Genomic DNA, 18,467 nt, shown 5'->3' with positions numbered 1-18,467 from the left:
TCCGGACACAACATGTGTGAACCATTATTATAATTAATACAGAGGGGCCTAGCATTCGAAGTTCACCATTTACACATTGTGCTTCGTTGACCTACCGAGACAACTGATACAAAAACTTCCTATCTTAACCAGCAGGGTATTAGACCCAGTTCTTACCCCCATTATATCCAATAAAGCAGTTAGGGCAGCCCCACAGTACCTACCCACTTATATCATAGGCAGTATTGACGTTAGCCACTTGTTGTATGTTGATGATATTTTGTTGTTTTCGGATAATTCAGTATCGATACAGCATGGAATTAACATATTACATTTACATCTACGGGAGATTGGACTGGAAAGTAAATTCACAAAAACAGAATTCCTAGAGGCAAGTAATAATGATTCCCAACTTCATTCAATCAGGGTAGGGTTACAGGAGAAAAGGTCTTTTTGATAATCAAACATTTGCTAAACTTTATAGTTAAATACTCGCGCCTCGTGTATTTTTCATCGTTCCAGAAGATATTAACTAAAAGTGACAAAAAGAGTATCAATAATGACTCAATAAATCAAAATAGCCTATTAACTATCAACTGTAAAATGGCAAAAATCGGATCAAATAAGTCTCAATAAATTGACTCGAAAATAACTGAATAGAAAAAATCACTCAATAAAATCACGAAAATGACTCAATAAAGTAAAATAGCCTATTAACTATCAACTGTCAAATGGCAAAGTCGGATCAAATAAGTGAAAAAAACAAAGAAAAGCAAGAGGAAAAACAAAAGGAAAAGCATATATTTCCATGGAATCCCTTGAACTAATCACTAAGAAACTGTGAAGTTTTCTGTAGTTTACGAACAGGTGAATCACTACGAAAACGGATGAGCAATATGATCGATTTCTTAGGCGATATAGAGATAGTTCCCCTCAACTATCTCGTTAGATGGATAACTAGTATTTTCGCCATAGCCTTAGTAAAACTGAACTATTTACTATGAGTGTTGTCATTAGGGTCTTTTTTCTTAGAAGTGTTCCTTTCCCTTTATTTCCCATACTCATCTGTGTACATACATGTATGTATAGAGGGCATAAATAAATTTGTAAAAGATTGTGGCCAAGAATAATATATGGGATTTTGGGGCCTTTCCCGCTTTTCAAGAACTTTTGGCACGTAATTTTGATGAATCCGAGGGTCCATTTCTCTTTCAACTCTCTCAAATTGAGATATCTGGTGGTGGTTAGGGAAATATGTTATAATTTTGGTCAGTCATTTTTGCCCTTTTTTTTAATTTCAGTAACAAAAAAAATATATTATAGTTCAAACTAGTCAACGAATGTTTTAAGGTGATGATTTGTCGATATTATTCTTTTCAGATGGATGGAAAAAACTGAATCAAAACATTTAAACTTCAAGCAATAAAACTTTCGAACAGAATTCTATAGCAGCACAATTCTGATAGAAACTTCATAATAGGTCAAGCGTAACAAAACTTACTGGATGCTGTTGAGAAACATTTGCAACAAGTTGTTCACCGAGATCATTTTCTTCCACTATAATCGAGCCCATGTCGTCAATGAGATCGTCAAATACATAGCTAACATCTCTGAGGCTTTGATACATGTACTTGTATTCCCCCATTTTGCGCCAAATTTGGATATTTGGCTCCCATCTTTCCCCAGTCCAGGTCGTCCTCGGGTCACCATATCGTACAAGCGCGTTCAAGCTGTTGGTACGGCTTTTGTATTTTCCGATGACATTCGATGTTCTTAAAAAAAATATGATCAATCACACTCAAAATTTTCTTAGACGATAAAACAATTACTTCTTGGAATCAAATTCCCGGCCCCGTGACAGGTTGCTGCAGTTGAAATCGCAGATGGTCCCGTAATACCAAACAGATCAATCAGACCAAAACCCTACAGGAAATTAAACAGTTACAAATGTCTTTTCTGCATGTTTCTAATGAATTCAGATATAATGAGTGATTAAAAGTCTTAGTAATATTCCTTTTTCTGAATCCCGAAACAGACTCGGGATTTTGACATGAAAATGATGGGGAGAGACAAATGACAATTATTCAGATTCCAAAAAATATTCGCTGTGTCTCGAATTTTCATATGCTTGATTTGCTGTGGAAATGAGAAGAGGTTCCACTCCCCCAAAAAAGTAGAGTAGCTTAGTATTGTATACATCTTTTTATCATGTTTCTCATCCAATAGAATCTACAGTGCTCGATCCCATTTTCAAGAAGAAATGACACTTTCTCGTTCAGCAATAGTCGATCTCGTTGTGAAAAAGGGACATTTTAAAGCTCAACTTCTCGCCTATGGAACTGAGCGTAAATAAGCAAGTACTTTTAAATCCAGAATGGCATTCTCGTTCCTTTTCACATTTCCAAAAATACCTTTCATTGAATTCTACTCCACAGGAAAGTCATGCTAAATGAGGGGCGAGGGGGGGGGGAATAAAAGAATGAAAGAGAAAGTATAAGGAAAATACGAGAAACTGCTGAAAATATAAGCAATTTTGAGATTCTGGAAGGGGCATAGGTAAAAAATCAAGGGCCCTGATAACAATTTTAGACTGATGCTTGGACAGGAGGATTAAGCCTGCAAAATAATTTGTTTTTAGATGATAAGAGACCACTTTATCTTTCTTGGACATTTTATCTTTCTTGAATCGTAATATTATTATTTTACTTTTCTAGCTTGACTATGTATTTGAGATTTCGATTGTCTAATAGGTAGCGTAGACTTCAATTGGCAACAGCAGTAAATATCAGTTAAATAAAAATTAAGACAAAGAGCAATAAACAAGTGAACGCAAATATCATTAAGCGACTTACCTTTCAATCTTGATGACTGGATGAAACTTCGCTCGCAGATAGTACAGTGATTGCTACTCCCTAGAATGTGTCCTTTCATGCCTTAGCATTCTATTACCAAACACGAAAGAACACATTCTGGGAAGAAACATCGTTCTTCATTTTCGTAAGGGTTTTTCCTAAATTAATTTGTAAGAAACATTATGCTCAAAAGTACATCCACCATTTATATTAATGTTACTTCTTGTTCGTTGTTATAAAAAAAAAAATTAAAAATAGATGGCACTATAAAGGAAACTATAAATCTATAAATAATTATATAAATGATAATAAATTAAGTCTATAAATAATTCAAAAGCTCATTTGGTTTATCTCTAATTCCAAATCTTACTTGGATTCGAAAAGGATATTCAACAATTGAGGTTAGTAATGCAGTCTAGGAGTTTTTCTAAATTGTTTTCTTGTTTATAGAAAAGTGGAAAATCTATAGGTTTGCGCCTTTAAAACATTACTTCGCGTCACTGTAAAAGTAGACAGCTGATTCAGGCAAAGGATAATGACACCCTTAATATATAGTATCTCTAGTTCCAAATCTTGGTTCGGTTCGAAAGGGATTTTCAACAACTAAGGTTTATTATGTAGTAGACGAGTTTAGTTTCAATAGGGAAAATTCCCATTTAAATTTACAGTTCTAACAGTTCTTCTAAATTGTTTTCTTTTTTCTCATTAGAATAAGAAGGAGAAATCTATTGATTCGTGTGCCACAGATCAACTGTCAGACTAAAGCTCGAATGCATTGTCCTTTGGTAGCTAACGTTATGCTACGTTCGTCAGACCCAAACCAACACTTGGTTTATGACCCTGACCTAGATGATGAAGGTGGATGCCATCCAGACAAAACAACTTCAAAACATAGAACACTTCAGATGATTTGACAAGCTTTCAACCATGGAAGTTCTTTGGTCCTTCAAATTAACACCCTAGTGTGAGCAACTGGCGTCTTGCTCGCTGTATTGGCATTGGCGTCTACTTCTCCTGTCCCCGCAAACTCCTGCTCGAGTTATCTTTGACCGTAACCCAGCTGCAATGTTAAGAAGCGCTCCAGAGGAAGACCACACGTCAGATGAGTGGATGCAATTTGGGATCAAACCACTTTACAAAAGATCAAGCCCAACAAAGCTCCGACCCTCGCATACAACAGGTCACTCTAGAGAAGATTAACGGAGCTGAGGTCTGGTTCCTTCAACATTGGTGACGCAACCGAGCAAGAACTACAAGTCAAGTAAGTCAAAATTGGGTATTTTAGACTTCACTTTTCGCATTGGTATCACAGACTCAAAATATGCAAAAACAATAAATATCAACCAATTAAAAATATAATCAATCCACTTACCTTTAAAACTAGATGACTGGGTATAATTACGTTCGCATGCAGCACACTGATATGGTTGCTCTCCAGAGTGTGTTCATTGATGCCCTAAATTTAAAACACAGCACACCAAAGAACACACTCGGGGGAGAAACTACTTGTTTTAAATTAATATGCATTAAACAACAATCTCAAATATACATATACTCGTAAATATAGAAAGTTCCCTACGAGGGGCATGATTATCAATAATGATATATCTAAAAAAGTGAACAAGCAGCAGAAAATTGATGTGTACCTAGATTTTAAACGCTATTTTGATTAAGATGCTTCTCTTTATTCTTTTAACGATGATTTTCGAAAAAAAACACACTTTCTACGTTTCCACGAATTGTGGTTTGATAGCCTAAAATTAATATTTCCAAGAAGATTTCATTATGTGAATCATAGCTATGCCTCAAGCAGGTCGCATGATATCAACCAATAGTGTATAATTTTGTAGGATAAATCGATTAAATATTTCCAACTCTAAATATGAGCAGTTGTGTGCAGAGAAACTTTTTCTTTTTTCAAAACGATCGTCAAATGAAAAAATGACTAAAAACAAGCAAACTCTGTAAAATGTAGGAGATTTATAGAGAAACTACAGATGGAACACATATACAACTCCCTTCCCCATCCCTAGGCACCCGATTTTGAGATTATAGGCTCTTTTCTTGGACCTTGTTTTAACTGATGGACTTAGGTCCTAATAATTCAAACCAGTGGCGTGATTTCGTTAAGATCCGGGGGGGGGGGGGGACGTTGAAGCCAGTTTTCCCAAATCAAGTGAATATAACAATGAAAACTGAAAAATGAGTCATATATTATTATAAAGGCAAAGATATACTAAAGAAAGTTCGTGACCTATTTCTCTAAGATACTTGAATTATGCAGGCTTATATTAATTTTGACAAGATTTTTTGCAGAAACTAAATTTCAACTGGGGGGGGGGGGCAAACTGAGCTCGGGAGGGGGCAACTTGGGTCTGGGGTGCGGTTGTCCCCCCTACCCCATAGCAAATGAAGCCCCTGATTCAAACTGATTCAAAACTTCGCTATTGTCAGCAACACAAATTTGAAGATTTTGGTATACAAATTAAGTTCGTGACGGCTACCTTAACCTCAGACACAATAAGGTTAACACATCAATCTTAACTTCCTCCAAACATACTTTTAATCCAAATAATCGACAGTGAGACGTTAAACTGCCTGAAAATTGAATTAATCCGACTAAATAGGGAATTTTAAATTTAATTAGAACTAAACTCTAAAACTTATTTTGTCTTACAACCTGCATTCCACTTCTTTGACAACGCTATACCTATTTTGCATTTTCCTGAAGTCTCTGCCCTTCATTACAATATTCAGAACAAAGGCACTGTTTATGCCCATTTTACCTTTGTTTTTCTTTCAATGACATGGCTAAAAAAAACTAAAGGTGAATGGATGTAAAGACTACGACACTGGCCTTAACAGTTCCTACTCGCGGCGCTGATTTCCGTTTCATGGCCCTTCAGCCAGGAAGTGCAATGGGGGGTTGGGGCCAGCCGTCCTTTGCCTTCGCAAACCCTTCCTGTTTACCCTTCCCTGTTTTCTCCAGGTACCCATTTTGAGCTGGGTCGACTCTGTCTTAGCATTCAGAATCATACCAGTGACCCCTATTCCAAACCAAATAACCAGCAACAGCAGGATTCAAATTCCAGTCCTCAGGGACAAAGGATTTCAAGTCTAGCGTGCTAACCCCTCGGCTAGTATGGCTCAAAATTATATATAACAACTTTCCAGAACTCCAAATAAAAACAAGTGATAATTACCAATATCTTCGGAGAGCTCCAAAAATTGTTTAAGACAAGTACAATTTATATTTCTTCCAACAACAAAAACTATCAGCATTCAGACCTGCAAGCCTTACAGTTAACACGATTACAATATCCAGTTATCCACAATAGTGGTAATAAAAAACTACGGCGATGAAAATAAGAAAAAAAAACATAACAAGCAAGCAAATATGACCGTCTTTTTGCCATCAGAAACGAACTAGGTGCTTTCTCACAGAACATGACTTCTCTCCAAAATTTGGTCAGTATGCGATCTTTTAGTCCACGCTTGGTCTTAATGTGATCCTAATGGTTAATATGTCGGTCTTTTTCTCATTAATGTTTCCAGTAAACCAGAAACACACTAGAACATGCTTTCCCCCAGGATGGCCCTTCAAAAAATTGACGAATAAAGAATCACTAGAATTGGAGGGTCTTTAGTCTCAAACCATAAACCACAAGATAAATCATAATTTAGATCATGTTTACTGCATCAAGACATTTTGTTGCATTGAGTTTTATCATAACTTTGGATATGATAGAAATTCCTTTACACTGACAGAAATACTAAAAAGCCATTTATTCAAAATAGTCACAGGGTCTAATTTGTTTTGCCCCTGCGGATGCCATGCCCTCACAGCCCACGGGGCAAAGATTATAAACTATCAAATTTTATAACTAAATCAAAAGACACTATGTGCATCCATGTTATCAACAGAGTGTATTTACAATATTAGAGTGTATCCCCCAGAAGGCGGCATCTCTTCAAAAATGTGATCTTAATGTAGTTCTCACGATCAATGTATCAGTCTTTTATCCATCAGTACGTTCACAGTAAATCAGAACGTACAAGGACGCGCTTTCTTCCACGATGGGGCTTCTCTCCAAAAAACTGAACGATTTTCACAGTTATTTTACCGTCTCTTTTAACCCACCTTCTCTTCTCACCCCCTGTTCTGAATTCATGTACATATGTCATGATATATATAAAACATGAAAGAAAAATTTGAGGCGTTGCTGAGAAGTAAAAATAGAATCCATAACTTATATTTTGAAATCATTGCCAAAAAAGGACGCGTTTAAAAGACAACAATTTCCTTTTTTAAAATTTCAACGTCGTAATTCTTTTTTATACCAAACATAATTAGGACTTAGGGATTACAAAGAGCCAGTAGTTTGAGTGAAGATATTGTTAATTCCAACCTACCGACATCATCATCAATACAAAAGATTTTCCTCAATCCTACAAATTATTCATTATCAGTAGGCAACTGGGCTGCTTTAGTCCAAAATTGTTAACTTACAAAACTGTTTTACAAGAGAAAACGAAAAAAAAACAAGAAAAAAAATTAGGCTTCTCAATTATTATTGACGAACAGTTGATGGCATAAAGAGGCTTTATTCGGCCTTTAAAAACAACAAAATTTTGGTATCAAAAGCCCCGAATTCAAAGTAGACATGCACCTGAAAAAAGAATAAGAGGTTCAAAACTTGTTTTTCAAAACAAGTTTTGAAAAAAAAAAACCTTATCTAGAATAATATTTGTAATGTTGTTGCTCCAAAACTTTCAATTAATTTTCTCTGTTTTCTAGTTGTCTGTCACCCATTCATTCCTGGAGGATCCAAAATATTGGGAAAAACAGGGTGGCTAGTTTAAATGAAAAGCCCTTATATGAAAATTCAAAAGATGTATTATGAAAGAAACAAACCTCTACCATCTAACCTCAAAAGTTTTGAAAACCCTCTACCTCTAAAAAATAGTTTTTCTATGTTTTCTATTATTTTCTGTCGTGAGATACACGTTCATTCAGTGGTGGATCCAGATAAATGGGAAGGATAGGGTGGCTTGTATAAATGAAAAAAAAAAAATCCTTGTATGGTAATTCCAAAGGAGATATACCACATCTACGAAAAACTACAACCCTTAGATTATTATCTAGAGAAGCAATCAAGATAGAGGCAAAGCATACTGAACGACTGCATTTAAAAGGGGGAGTAAAAATAAAAATTTTGACAGTGTCATATAACGTCTTTTGACTTACCACTACTTTACTGCAATCTTGAATACGAAACGGCTTGTTCCACAACAAAGTTTACAGAAATAGGCACTTTATATATATATATATATATATATATATATATATATATATATATATATATATATATTAAATATATATATATATTATGAAACATGTATATTATAAATATATATATATATATATATATATATATATATATATATATATATATATATATACACATATAATATAACTTTATTAGTGTACTACACACTTCACCTATCAACACTTGATTACCAAATGTCAAAACCTGATTTTCAAATGCCAATGATAAATTTAGTTTGCTAGGAAATCGACACCTGAACATTAACAGAATGTGATCCAAAAGTGTGTTAAACAAATTTAATACAAATAAAAGTTTACATGTTGCAACCTGGGGTTTCGACTAACATAGGTCCGTTGAAAAAACTTACGAGATACAGAAGTAAATTTTTCTTATAATCAATTACATTAAACTATATCTGAATTATATTAGAATATTATATTATAGCTATAATCGTAATAAAAAATTAGAATTTTAATAATTTCATAATTAATAAAAACACTTGCAATAAATCGTAATGGCTTAATAAAAACTTATCTTACAACCATATAATTTTCAAGTGTTTTTATATTTGGCACCTGACTACTATAAAGTTGGCAAAATTCCTAACGTAATTTTGTATTGATCAAAAATTCCTTTACTCATCCAGAAAACCAAGCACGTAACTATGCATTAAACAGATACCGTTTTGCAACCAGTATCGGCTAAAAAAAAAAGAATTTGAGGCGGAATTTCGGGAAAGTACCAAAATTCAACAATTAATTCCGAAATAGAATTTGTGATAAAGAGCGGAAAACGCTTGGGAGATAGATAGGACCACTGTGTAAAGGCAATTAACAGTAAGTTCACCACAGACGGTTTCTGGCTCTGCATTCTCGGTGCGTACAAACAGCTCCTCCCACACATTCTTTCATTAACGGGTTACTAATGTTAGTATGTGTCAGCAGTGCAATTACCCTGGAACACATATTTTGGCAGAAACTTTCTCAAAATGCCTTTGAAACCAACTCGAGACTTCAAAACCTACTTGAAATTCCTAAAAACATCAAATATTAACATTGCACTTCTAATTACCGATTTTCATATATCTATTGAAACATCTAAATTTAAAATTCGTTTCTTTAAAATTTAGTGTTCCAACGTTGAAGCCAAGTTTTGCGTTCAAGAGAAATCTGACTTGTCTACCCGTGAAAAGATCTGATGTCGCTTATGTTTTTACGTTCTCCCGAGCACTCGCACCTCGGTCCGGGTTTTTATAATGGGTGAGATAGGGAACGATCATACTGTATTATTTTTATACTGTGAATAGGACATTTATCATTAGACCTGTATATTTGCACATTAGGATGGAAGGGGGGGGGGGGGGGTAAATATAGCGGGGCTGCATGCAAAGTGTAACCTAACCTAACCAAAATAACCACTAAATATTTATTAAAATATAGCTACAATGTAGTTTTCACTGAGCTGAAGCTAATTGTCTTCGTATACAAAGAGCAATAAACCGGTTATTGACTGATTTTATAGATCTAAATTCTCGAGTGTGTACTGGCTAACAGATAAGTACCGAAAAACTGTCTCAGAATAGACCAGAATATGGACAACTCACAAGAGTGCAAACTGATTCTAGTGTCGACAAAAATACGACCAACACCACCTAGCATTTGGCGACACTTCACTGTAATAATAAGAATAATTAATTTGTATAGCTGGTAAAAAATTTGTAGTATAAGTGTCTGATTTCAGCTCTTAATAGAAAAACGATTACAAAGCTTTGAAAAAAGTCAAGTGTCGCCAAACACTAGATGGCATTGCTGTTTTTTTGCCAATGCTAGCGCCAGATTCCACTTTTATAAGTTACCCATACTCTTTTGAATAGACCATGTTAGGCAAGCCTTCAGCTATTAGCGTGGCATTAAAATGCTATCTATATTTTGCACCCTTAGAGCTGAATCGTCCCGGGCCACCAGTCGAACTAAAAAAAAAAAAACTTTCGCGGCGGACGGTCTTTTCGAATGCTCCGTAGTACTGTTAATAAAATTGTCATAAAACTATTACATAAATTGTAATTTAAATTGTATCAGCTTCTGTATCAGTTCCATTTTTTCTTCCTCGTCCATCATTGATGGTGAAAAACAAAACTAGTTGGATGGGATAATATGAATCCAAGCATTGACGTTTCGATTACGATAAAACCGAATCTGATATTTCTAAGCAGCACAGAGTATTACAAGAGTTGCCACAAAGATCGTTCGAAAATGCAGAAATATTTTGCTAAATGCCGTATCTCCAAAATTTTGGCTTCTTGTGGATTAGTATGATTTCAATCTCGTATCGCGATTTGCGAATACAGATACAATTTGGCGTGAGGCCAAATTTCCGGTATTGGTATGAAATTCATATTTTTTTTTCTGCTGATTCATTGATAAAAATTGTTTTTATCAAGATAATATATGAATTAGTAAGTAATATTTGAGTTAAAAAAAAGTACATCACAAGATCCGGGGACGTACTCTGTTTCAACATCCGACTAATTTAACCAACTTTTAATTTTAAAACATTTTCAAGAAAACATTTGATATTTTAATTATGAAGTGATAAGGAGATCAAAATGAAAAATATTTTATCCCCTGGAGATATTTTGGATCTATACCCAAAGACCAAGGTTTTCAAAAGATCGTTTGGTTGTTTCAAAATTATTAAGTTATTAGGGCAGTAAGTACTAGTTGCCAGGTCAGTTTTTTTTTTCATGTTGGACCGTAAAAACACATAGGCAGAACTAATTAGCTAAATTTGACAAAACTTTTCCTCAAAGACAATTACACATTCAAAGGAGAGCTAAACTTTCTTCAGCCGTTTGGTGCGATATCTTTTTAGCATTTTGCTGTTTATCAAGGTTTTTTGTTAGCGTTAAGACATTCAAAATTGTTTTTAATTTTCTTTATATTCTTTTTTGTAGAGATGTAGTATATGGTTGCGTATTTTTCCGCTTCAATGGCGGTTCTGGCCTCTCTTGCGCCCGGGACAAAATCTCGATTAGCACACCCCTTCCCCTGTCTCCCAAAAATTTACAAGCCCAATTTTTACTATATTTTCATTTATTAACCAAATTTTTATAATCTAAATCTGCCTAAAAATTAATTAAATTTGGTCTACTTACTTTTAGTTTCAAGGAATGATGATGAAGATAGGGGAAAAACAAAAGTCTTTGATTTAATTTGCTTATACTTACTGCCAACTGCACCCTCTACTTTATTTTAATAAAAATAAAGTTTCAAAATTTATAAAATGTTTAGAACTGTTAGTTTATTTATTTGAATTTTTGCACCCCTAAAATTTCTGCGTCCGGGGCAAGTGCTCCTCTGCCCCCTCTCTAAAACGCCTCTGTTCCGCTTCACCAATTCCACCAATAAAATACAATTTTAACTGTCGTAAGAATCATAGATATATGATTCTATTGATGTAATTACATTATCACGACCAAGAGTGCTGTCAAGGGGACCCTTGTTCACAATTATTCAAAAAGCATTTTGTGACATATTAAGCAAATTCTATTTGCTCCCAACTCATTCTGTAGTTTCTCTCTTTTCTAAAAGCATTGTATTCTCGTTTCTCACTCATCGAAATAGTTGAGATATTTAATTGATTTTATTAAGAAAAGAAATTGCAACAAAAGAAATAGAACATACCATATGCTCTGGAAGCTTACACTTGTCCAAGAAACCCATGACCACGCAAACGTGAACTATCTAAGTTTTACACACAACGTTCAAGTTTCTAATATAAATAATAATCATTATAGAAATAAAGCTTACTGTATTAAAATTTACGAATTAAGTTAATATTTATTAACGTATCTTGGATACTTAAAAAAATTACTTTTACAAAGCCACTAGTCTTCAACTTAAGACTAGTTCATGACTTGATCCTCTACAAATCTTACTACCCCACCGTCGTTTCAGTGCAGATGACACTCTAGCCGTCGTGCGGTGAACCGAGGGGTGCTCCACTTTCCACCACCTGGAGTCCATCTCCAACTGCCACAGTTCCACCACGATTGGTATACTGTGGTCACGCTTGGCACTCACCTTCTGGTATACGTGATTTCTGGTGGCAGGGGATCAGAAGTTGGAACCATCCTGACCAGAGTATACAAAATATTGGCTATATTTCTTTGTTTAAGAAAGTAACTAAGGAGTCTTTTTAGTAAGTGATATTTTCTACTCCATTTTTTTCCTTGTGGGTATTGCTTTTTTAGGTCGAGCTTTCGGTGTATTATTACGCTATATTTAATGTAATCGCTTACTTGTATAGTTTGTGCCACAGTAGAAAATGTGACATGTTGGTTTACCACATTCTTGGATGTGATTAGCAACCACATTGGAAAAGTTTTTATTTATTGAATGACCATTAAACTGATGTTTAATTTTTCTTAGCTATAATAAATTTATCTAAATTCATCTCAATAACGACCAAAAACGCGAAATATACGTTTCACTTTTTTAACTCTCCAAAAACATTTGTTTAGAAAAGCCATTGTACAACAGCATTAATAATTGAAATAGGTCATACTTACGGTGTAACATTCTTTTGCGGTAATTCAGGTGACACCAGGTCTATTTGTCTTTTGGTGCCAACATTAGCTGGTGTTTTCGGTACCTCCTAGAAAAAATCCCCAAACATAAATAAATTGAGTCTATTCAACGTTATTCAGCTAAGTCTGTTGAATCGATAAACAAAACTGGGTTATACGCAACAAGAGCGTATTCTTGATTTTTTTTTGGCCGGGTCGGGGGGGGGGAAGGTACAAAAAAATCTTTAAAAACAAATATAAAAATTTTTTAAATGCATTTTTACTAAGACAAATATTTCAGATGGAGGTTCAAACCCCGTACCTCCCCCTTGGATACAGCCTTGGTTATTTTCTATAGCTCAATTAGCCAATACTTGTCTATATGGTAGGTTATTTCAAAGAAATTCTATTTTCAAGATTCGAACCTTAAAAACTTCAAAGACTGTTGAAAAGAATATTTAGTGTGGTTTTTTTTCACGTATTATTTCTTGTTAATCGATACCTAATTTTTTTTTCTTATTCATTGGGATAATTCAAAACATAATTTAGCATTTGAATGAGTAGTAAAATAGAGCTTTAACAACTAAAATCGCGCATCCTTCACCAGCTCATTTATATCTTGGTGTGCTACTTTCCGTCAGGCAGGGCAAACTTCCGTCACGCGTGGTATACCATCTTGTGTACGCGATTTTTGAAAGTGAGTGACCCCTCGAAAAAAAACTTTTAACTTAATAGCACTAATCATAATAAATTTAGGTTACACATATTGTACATTTTTACATCACAACCATGCATGAATCTACAATCGTTCAACAGCCAAGGACATTCAAATAAAAACATTTTTTATCCCCTTGTGCCCTGTTTTGTCTTAGGTTTCATATCTGAAAACCGCGATTCTTTGTGGTCGTTTCAGATTAAAAAGTTTTTAGAGAAGCACCACGTTTTCGTCAGTATTATTACGTAGAACTGTGAAAAAAATGAGCTTTTTGTACTAAAAAAAATTAAACTATTTCAAGGAAAGCTACACCTTCTTCGTCTACCTCGGTGTTTTTAACTTTTTTTCGTCGTTTTTACCTTTCATCTCTTTATCTAAATTTATCACCCGCTACTACTAAAAGCTGTGTAACTATATGAATGAGTTTTTCATTAAAAACGGACTTCCCAAATCTTCCCGATTTTTTTTTAATGGTTGTGCAAGTTTCCAATTAACCAATTCAAACCATCAGATTTCATTTTCCTTGTCTCTGGAACTTCGAGGTGTAAGGTGTAAACCATATTATTTTTGGTTTACTAGGTTATAGACACATGGTTCTGTAATTTTCCGCTTCCCCGGTCGAAACAATCAGATTTCATTTTCAATGTGCTTGGTACTTTATGGTTTACGGTGTGAACCATATGGTTTATATTGTTGTAGACATATATGGCTCTATGAGTGTCCACTTAACCAATTCAAACAATCATATTTATTTTTACTATCCTTGGCACTTTATTGTTTATGGTGTAAACCACATGGTTTACGGTTTATATAGTTACACACATAGATGGTTGTGTAGTTCGCACTTAACTAATTGAAACCATCAGTTTTATTTTCAATATCCTTGGTGCTTTATGGTTTATGGTGTAAACCACATGGTTTATGTAGTTACAGAAATATATGGATGTGTAAGTTTCCACTTAACCAATTCAAACAATCAGATTTTATTTTCACTATCCTTGGTACTTTATGGTGTAAACCACATGGTTTATGGTTTATGTAGTTACAGACATATATGGATGTGTAAGTTTCAACTTAACTAACTCAAACAATCAGGTTTTATTTTCACTATCCTTGGCACTTTATGGTTTATGGTGCATGCCACATGGTTTATGGTTTACATAGTTTACAGACATATATGGTTGTGTAAGTTTCCATCTAACCTATTCAAACAGTCAAATTTTAATGTCACTGTCCTTGGTACTTTAACCTTAATAAAGGCATTATGTAAAGGGTTGAATAATGACAACATGTTATGTACTAAAACTTGACCAGGGGAAAATTACGGTACTCGCCATGTTTATAGCCTAGGAACAGAGTTGCTCTAAATTAGCGACTAACAAAATAGCTTCAGGTCATTTAAGCCTGTTTCTGATGCCCTAACAAAGAAATTGCTTGTAAAAGTAGCAATTAATTCTGCAAGCTAACAAAATTATTAGTAAAATCTTGTTACACTTTGAAACATTATTGGAGTAAACTGTGTGAAAGGTACATTAAAAAGAACTAAAAATCAAAATTGAACTTATATATTTCGTCGTCTTTTTTCATAATTTTACGTGTAAGTAAAAACCGTGGACGGTTTTTGTTTTACAGTTTGCATTGCACTTTATACTTTAAGTTTGCAATTTAGTTTTTATATCATTTTTCGGTACTTGTGTGTCACAGCGACTGCACTTTGTTCTTGACCTGTAAATAAAAAAACAAGTTTTTAACTGAAAGTAAGGAGCGACATTAAAACTTAAAACGAACAGAAATTATTCCGTATATGAAAGGGGCTGTCCCCTCCTCAACGCCTCGCTCTTTACGCTAAAGTTAGATTCTTTCTCACAACTCTATTTTTTAAAACAATAAAAAACTTTGCGTAAAGAGCGAGGCGTTGAGGAGGGGACAGCCCCTTTCATATATGGAATAATTTCTGTTAGTTTTAAGTTTTAATGTCGCGCCTTATTTTCAGTTAAAGAAACTTGTGTTTTTTAGTTAATTTCTGAACGTTTTTGAATCGATGCAGCGTTGATTTTGGCTCGCCGTACATGAATAATTCGAATGAAATTTGCATATTAATTTTATGGCTTTCTCGAAATTTTGTTCTGACGTAACTTACGAATGAACTTACGTAACGAACTTCTATATTTGTATGTTTTTATTACGTATATTAAGGGAGTTTACCCGTAGTCAATACCTCGCTGTTTACGCTGAAGTTCGAATTTTGTTCGAATCACAAACCCCTGAATCACAAAGGCCGGTGAATTAAAATAGATAGCTCTTTGGAAAGTACTAAAAAAAAACTTTAGCGTAAAGGGCGAGGTGTTGACAAGGGGGCGAACCCCCTCATATACGTAATAATTTCTGTTTCTTTTAAGTTTTAATGTTGTTCCTTACTTTCAGTTGAAAAAACTTGTTTTTTTAATTTAATTTCTGATCGTTTTTTAAATAATGCTGGAAATTCGGTGCCCCCTTCATAGAAATGTCCCTTCCTCCACGGAAACATCCTCCTTGGAAAGATCCTCCCCCCAACCAGAAAAAAATCCCTCCTGAAAACCTTTCTATGATTCACGATAACCAGTGTCATATGTAAAAAGTGGGCAAAGTTCATAACGTACAATCGTTCCCCCGGGACCTCTGGAGGATTTAGTCAGACTCAAAGACATAGTAATTAGGTTATTGATAATTCTGAACAAAATGACTATCTCAAAATTTTGATTGGGTTACTTCGGGAAAAAATGAGCATGGGAAGGGGCCAAGCTGCCCTCCAATTTTTTGTGTCACTTAAAAAGGACACTAGAACTTTTAATTTCCGTTCAGGTGAGCCCTCTTAACGATATTCTAGTACCACTGGTTCGATACGATCACCCCTGGAAAAAAATAATAAATAAATAAACACGCATCCCTGATCTTTCTTCTGGCAAAAAATGCAAAATTCCACATTTTTGCAGATAGGACCTGGAAACTTCTATGGTAGGGTTCTCTGTTACGCTGAATTTTATAGTGTGATTTTCCTTAAAGTTCTATGACTTTTAGGGGTTGTTTTCCCCCTTTTTCGAAAATAAGGCAAATTTTCTCAGGCGCGTAACTTTTGATGAGTAAAACTGAACTTAATGAAACATATATTTGAAATCAGCATAAAAATCTGATTCTATTGATGTATCAATTGGCATCAGAATTCCGGATTTTAGAGTTTTGCTTACTATTGAGCCGGGTCGCTCCTTACTTACAGTTCCTTACCACGAACTGTTTGATGGAATCACATTTCTGTGTCCAGTCGGAGATAATCAGCTTAGCTTGAGCGAAATAAAGTACTATCCAGGAATATTTTAATTAAATATTTAATGTGTTTAGGTTAGGTATTTATTATAATGCGTTCTGGGCGGCCTGCAATCCATACATCAGTTTTAGTTTCCATAATTTTGTTACTAAAGTATTATATTTTGATTATATTCTGGTATATTTCATTATGATTAACCTAACTTCACTTCTTGAGTGTGGTCGTTATAGCACGTACCTAATTTTTCATTTTAGCATTTGAAAGCCCCATTTTTTACATTCTAACCCAATAAACATGTTTCAAAGAGTTATTAGTAATAAGTTTGTGTTGGTTAACAAGTATGTTTCCAGTAAATTGCTAGTAAAAATTTGGACGGCGGAAACAATTTGCAACACAGATCTGTCATTTTTTCTAGAACTTAAACTTTACAGCCTTCCCTCCCTCAAGCTTAGCAGGGTACATCAATTGGTGCTACTTCGTTTTCCCCATTCTCGTTGGATGATCTTTCCCAATCCACGCAGTGCTTTCGGTTAAGGGCAGAGGTAGAAGGTTGGTACCTGTGTAGCGTTGCGCAAACCATTGGCCCTCATGCCAGAAAGTTGTTAAGTTTAAGCTTTCTCTTTTTGGTTCTTGAAACCTTAAAGTTAAGGTTTGTTTTCAAAATTCGTTATGTTCCCTTTCCTCCCTCACAAAAATAGATTAGAAACGAAGCTTTTAACATTGGAATCATTTTTATCGCATCTTATATGTTCAAACAACATTCCTTAAACAACTGAACCCTAATAACTAAAAAAATAACGAGCCTCATTCTAAGTTGTTTTTTTTTATTATTTCCCGTAGAACTTGTGTTGTGTAACATAAAGCTTTTTGATTGACCACACTTGATAGGTTGGTAGGAAAAAAGACTGATTTTAAAACAGCCTTCTCTTTTATAAACACCTAGATGGGGCATGGCCCCAAGAGGTTGGGATCCACTAATACAACAAGGGTACTTAGTCTTTGCTGCAACTTATTATTCAGTTAATAACGAGTTTTGATAACCACTGATCTTGAACTCACGGGGTCAAATTTCAGCTCTGACCAAGTTCGGGCATTCAACGTAGCATCGGGCGGTAAGATGTGGCGGAACTGATGTGAGGCAAGCAACGTTTTCCCAAGAAACTATAAAATGGTCAAACCTATCTCGTAATGATTCAAGCCTCAGATTTTCCAGTGTTTGGACATAATTTATTACTGTTTCCGGTATTCTGGACGAATGGCCCCCAAACAAGCGCAGCGTATCCGAAATGCGGTTTAAGTTAGATAGGCAGTGACACAAGGTTTGCCATCCATTAACAAAAAATTTACTAGATTTTAGTAATTTTTTTTGGCCGATTAGTTATTTCTTTTCTTTAGGCAATATAAAAAGTCACTAGAAATAGTGATAAATCACACGGGGTGGTAACCCTGAGTGACACTGCCACTTTTGCACTTAAATCAGCGCATTGCAAGAAGAGAATTTCACTAGCTCTTGCTGCGCACATTGCAGCCAGAGATTGAAGCGTTGCCGGGTTTTACTAGCTTATCAACGTACTCGGTAAACTTACAATCAGACGAAAGCACAACTCCAAGGATTTTCGACAACAAAACAAGTAGAAATGATACTGGGGGGAAGACTAAAGGCCTCACTCTAGTGGGGTGGGTGGGTGGTAAAATCTGATGATATTCAATTGAGGGGTTGAGA

At 34.9% G+C, this 18,467-nt stretch overlaps 1 protein-coding gene across 2 annotated transcripts in view; it reads right to left on the bottom strand.

Annotated features, from left to right (window-relative positions):
* The window catches only part of PolA2 (DNA polymerase alpha subunit B), a 77,404-nt gene that overhangs the window by 15,890 nt on the left and 43,047 nt on the right, over window positions 1–18,467 (bottom strand). Inside the window, exons 3-4 of one of the 2 annotated variants that reach the window (XM_089092003.1) lie at window positions 12,732–12,817; window positions 1,481–1,751 (exon numbers count right to left, since the gene is read on the bottom strand). In XM_089092003.1, the coding sequence (XP_088948129.1) occupies window positions 1,481–1,751; window positions 12,732–12,817 (357 nt within the window). The remainder of the gene's footprint in view (window positions 1–1,480; window positions 1,752–12,731; window positions 12,818–18,467) is intronic. The other variant, XM_089092004.1, reaches the window with a different exon arrangement.

Source organism: Artemia sp. Qi Xiang Cuo, chromosome 7 (genome assembly GCF_049724085.1).
Source record: "Artemia sp. Qi Xiang Cuo chromosome 7, ASM4972408v1, whole genome shotgun sequence".
In the NCBI taxonomy this organism is placed as follows: Eukaryota; Metazoa; Arthropoda; class Branchiopoda; order Anostraca; family Artemiidae; genus Artemia; species Artemia sp. Qi Xiang Cuo.
Note: the sequence above shows the minus strand (reverse complement) of the source record. Positions and strands in the feature narration are given on the sequence as shown.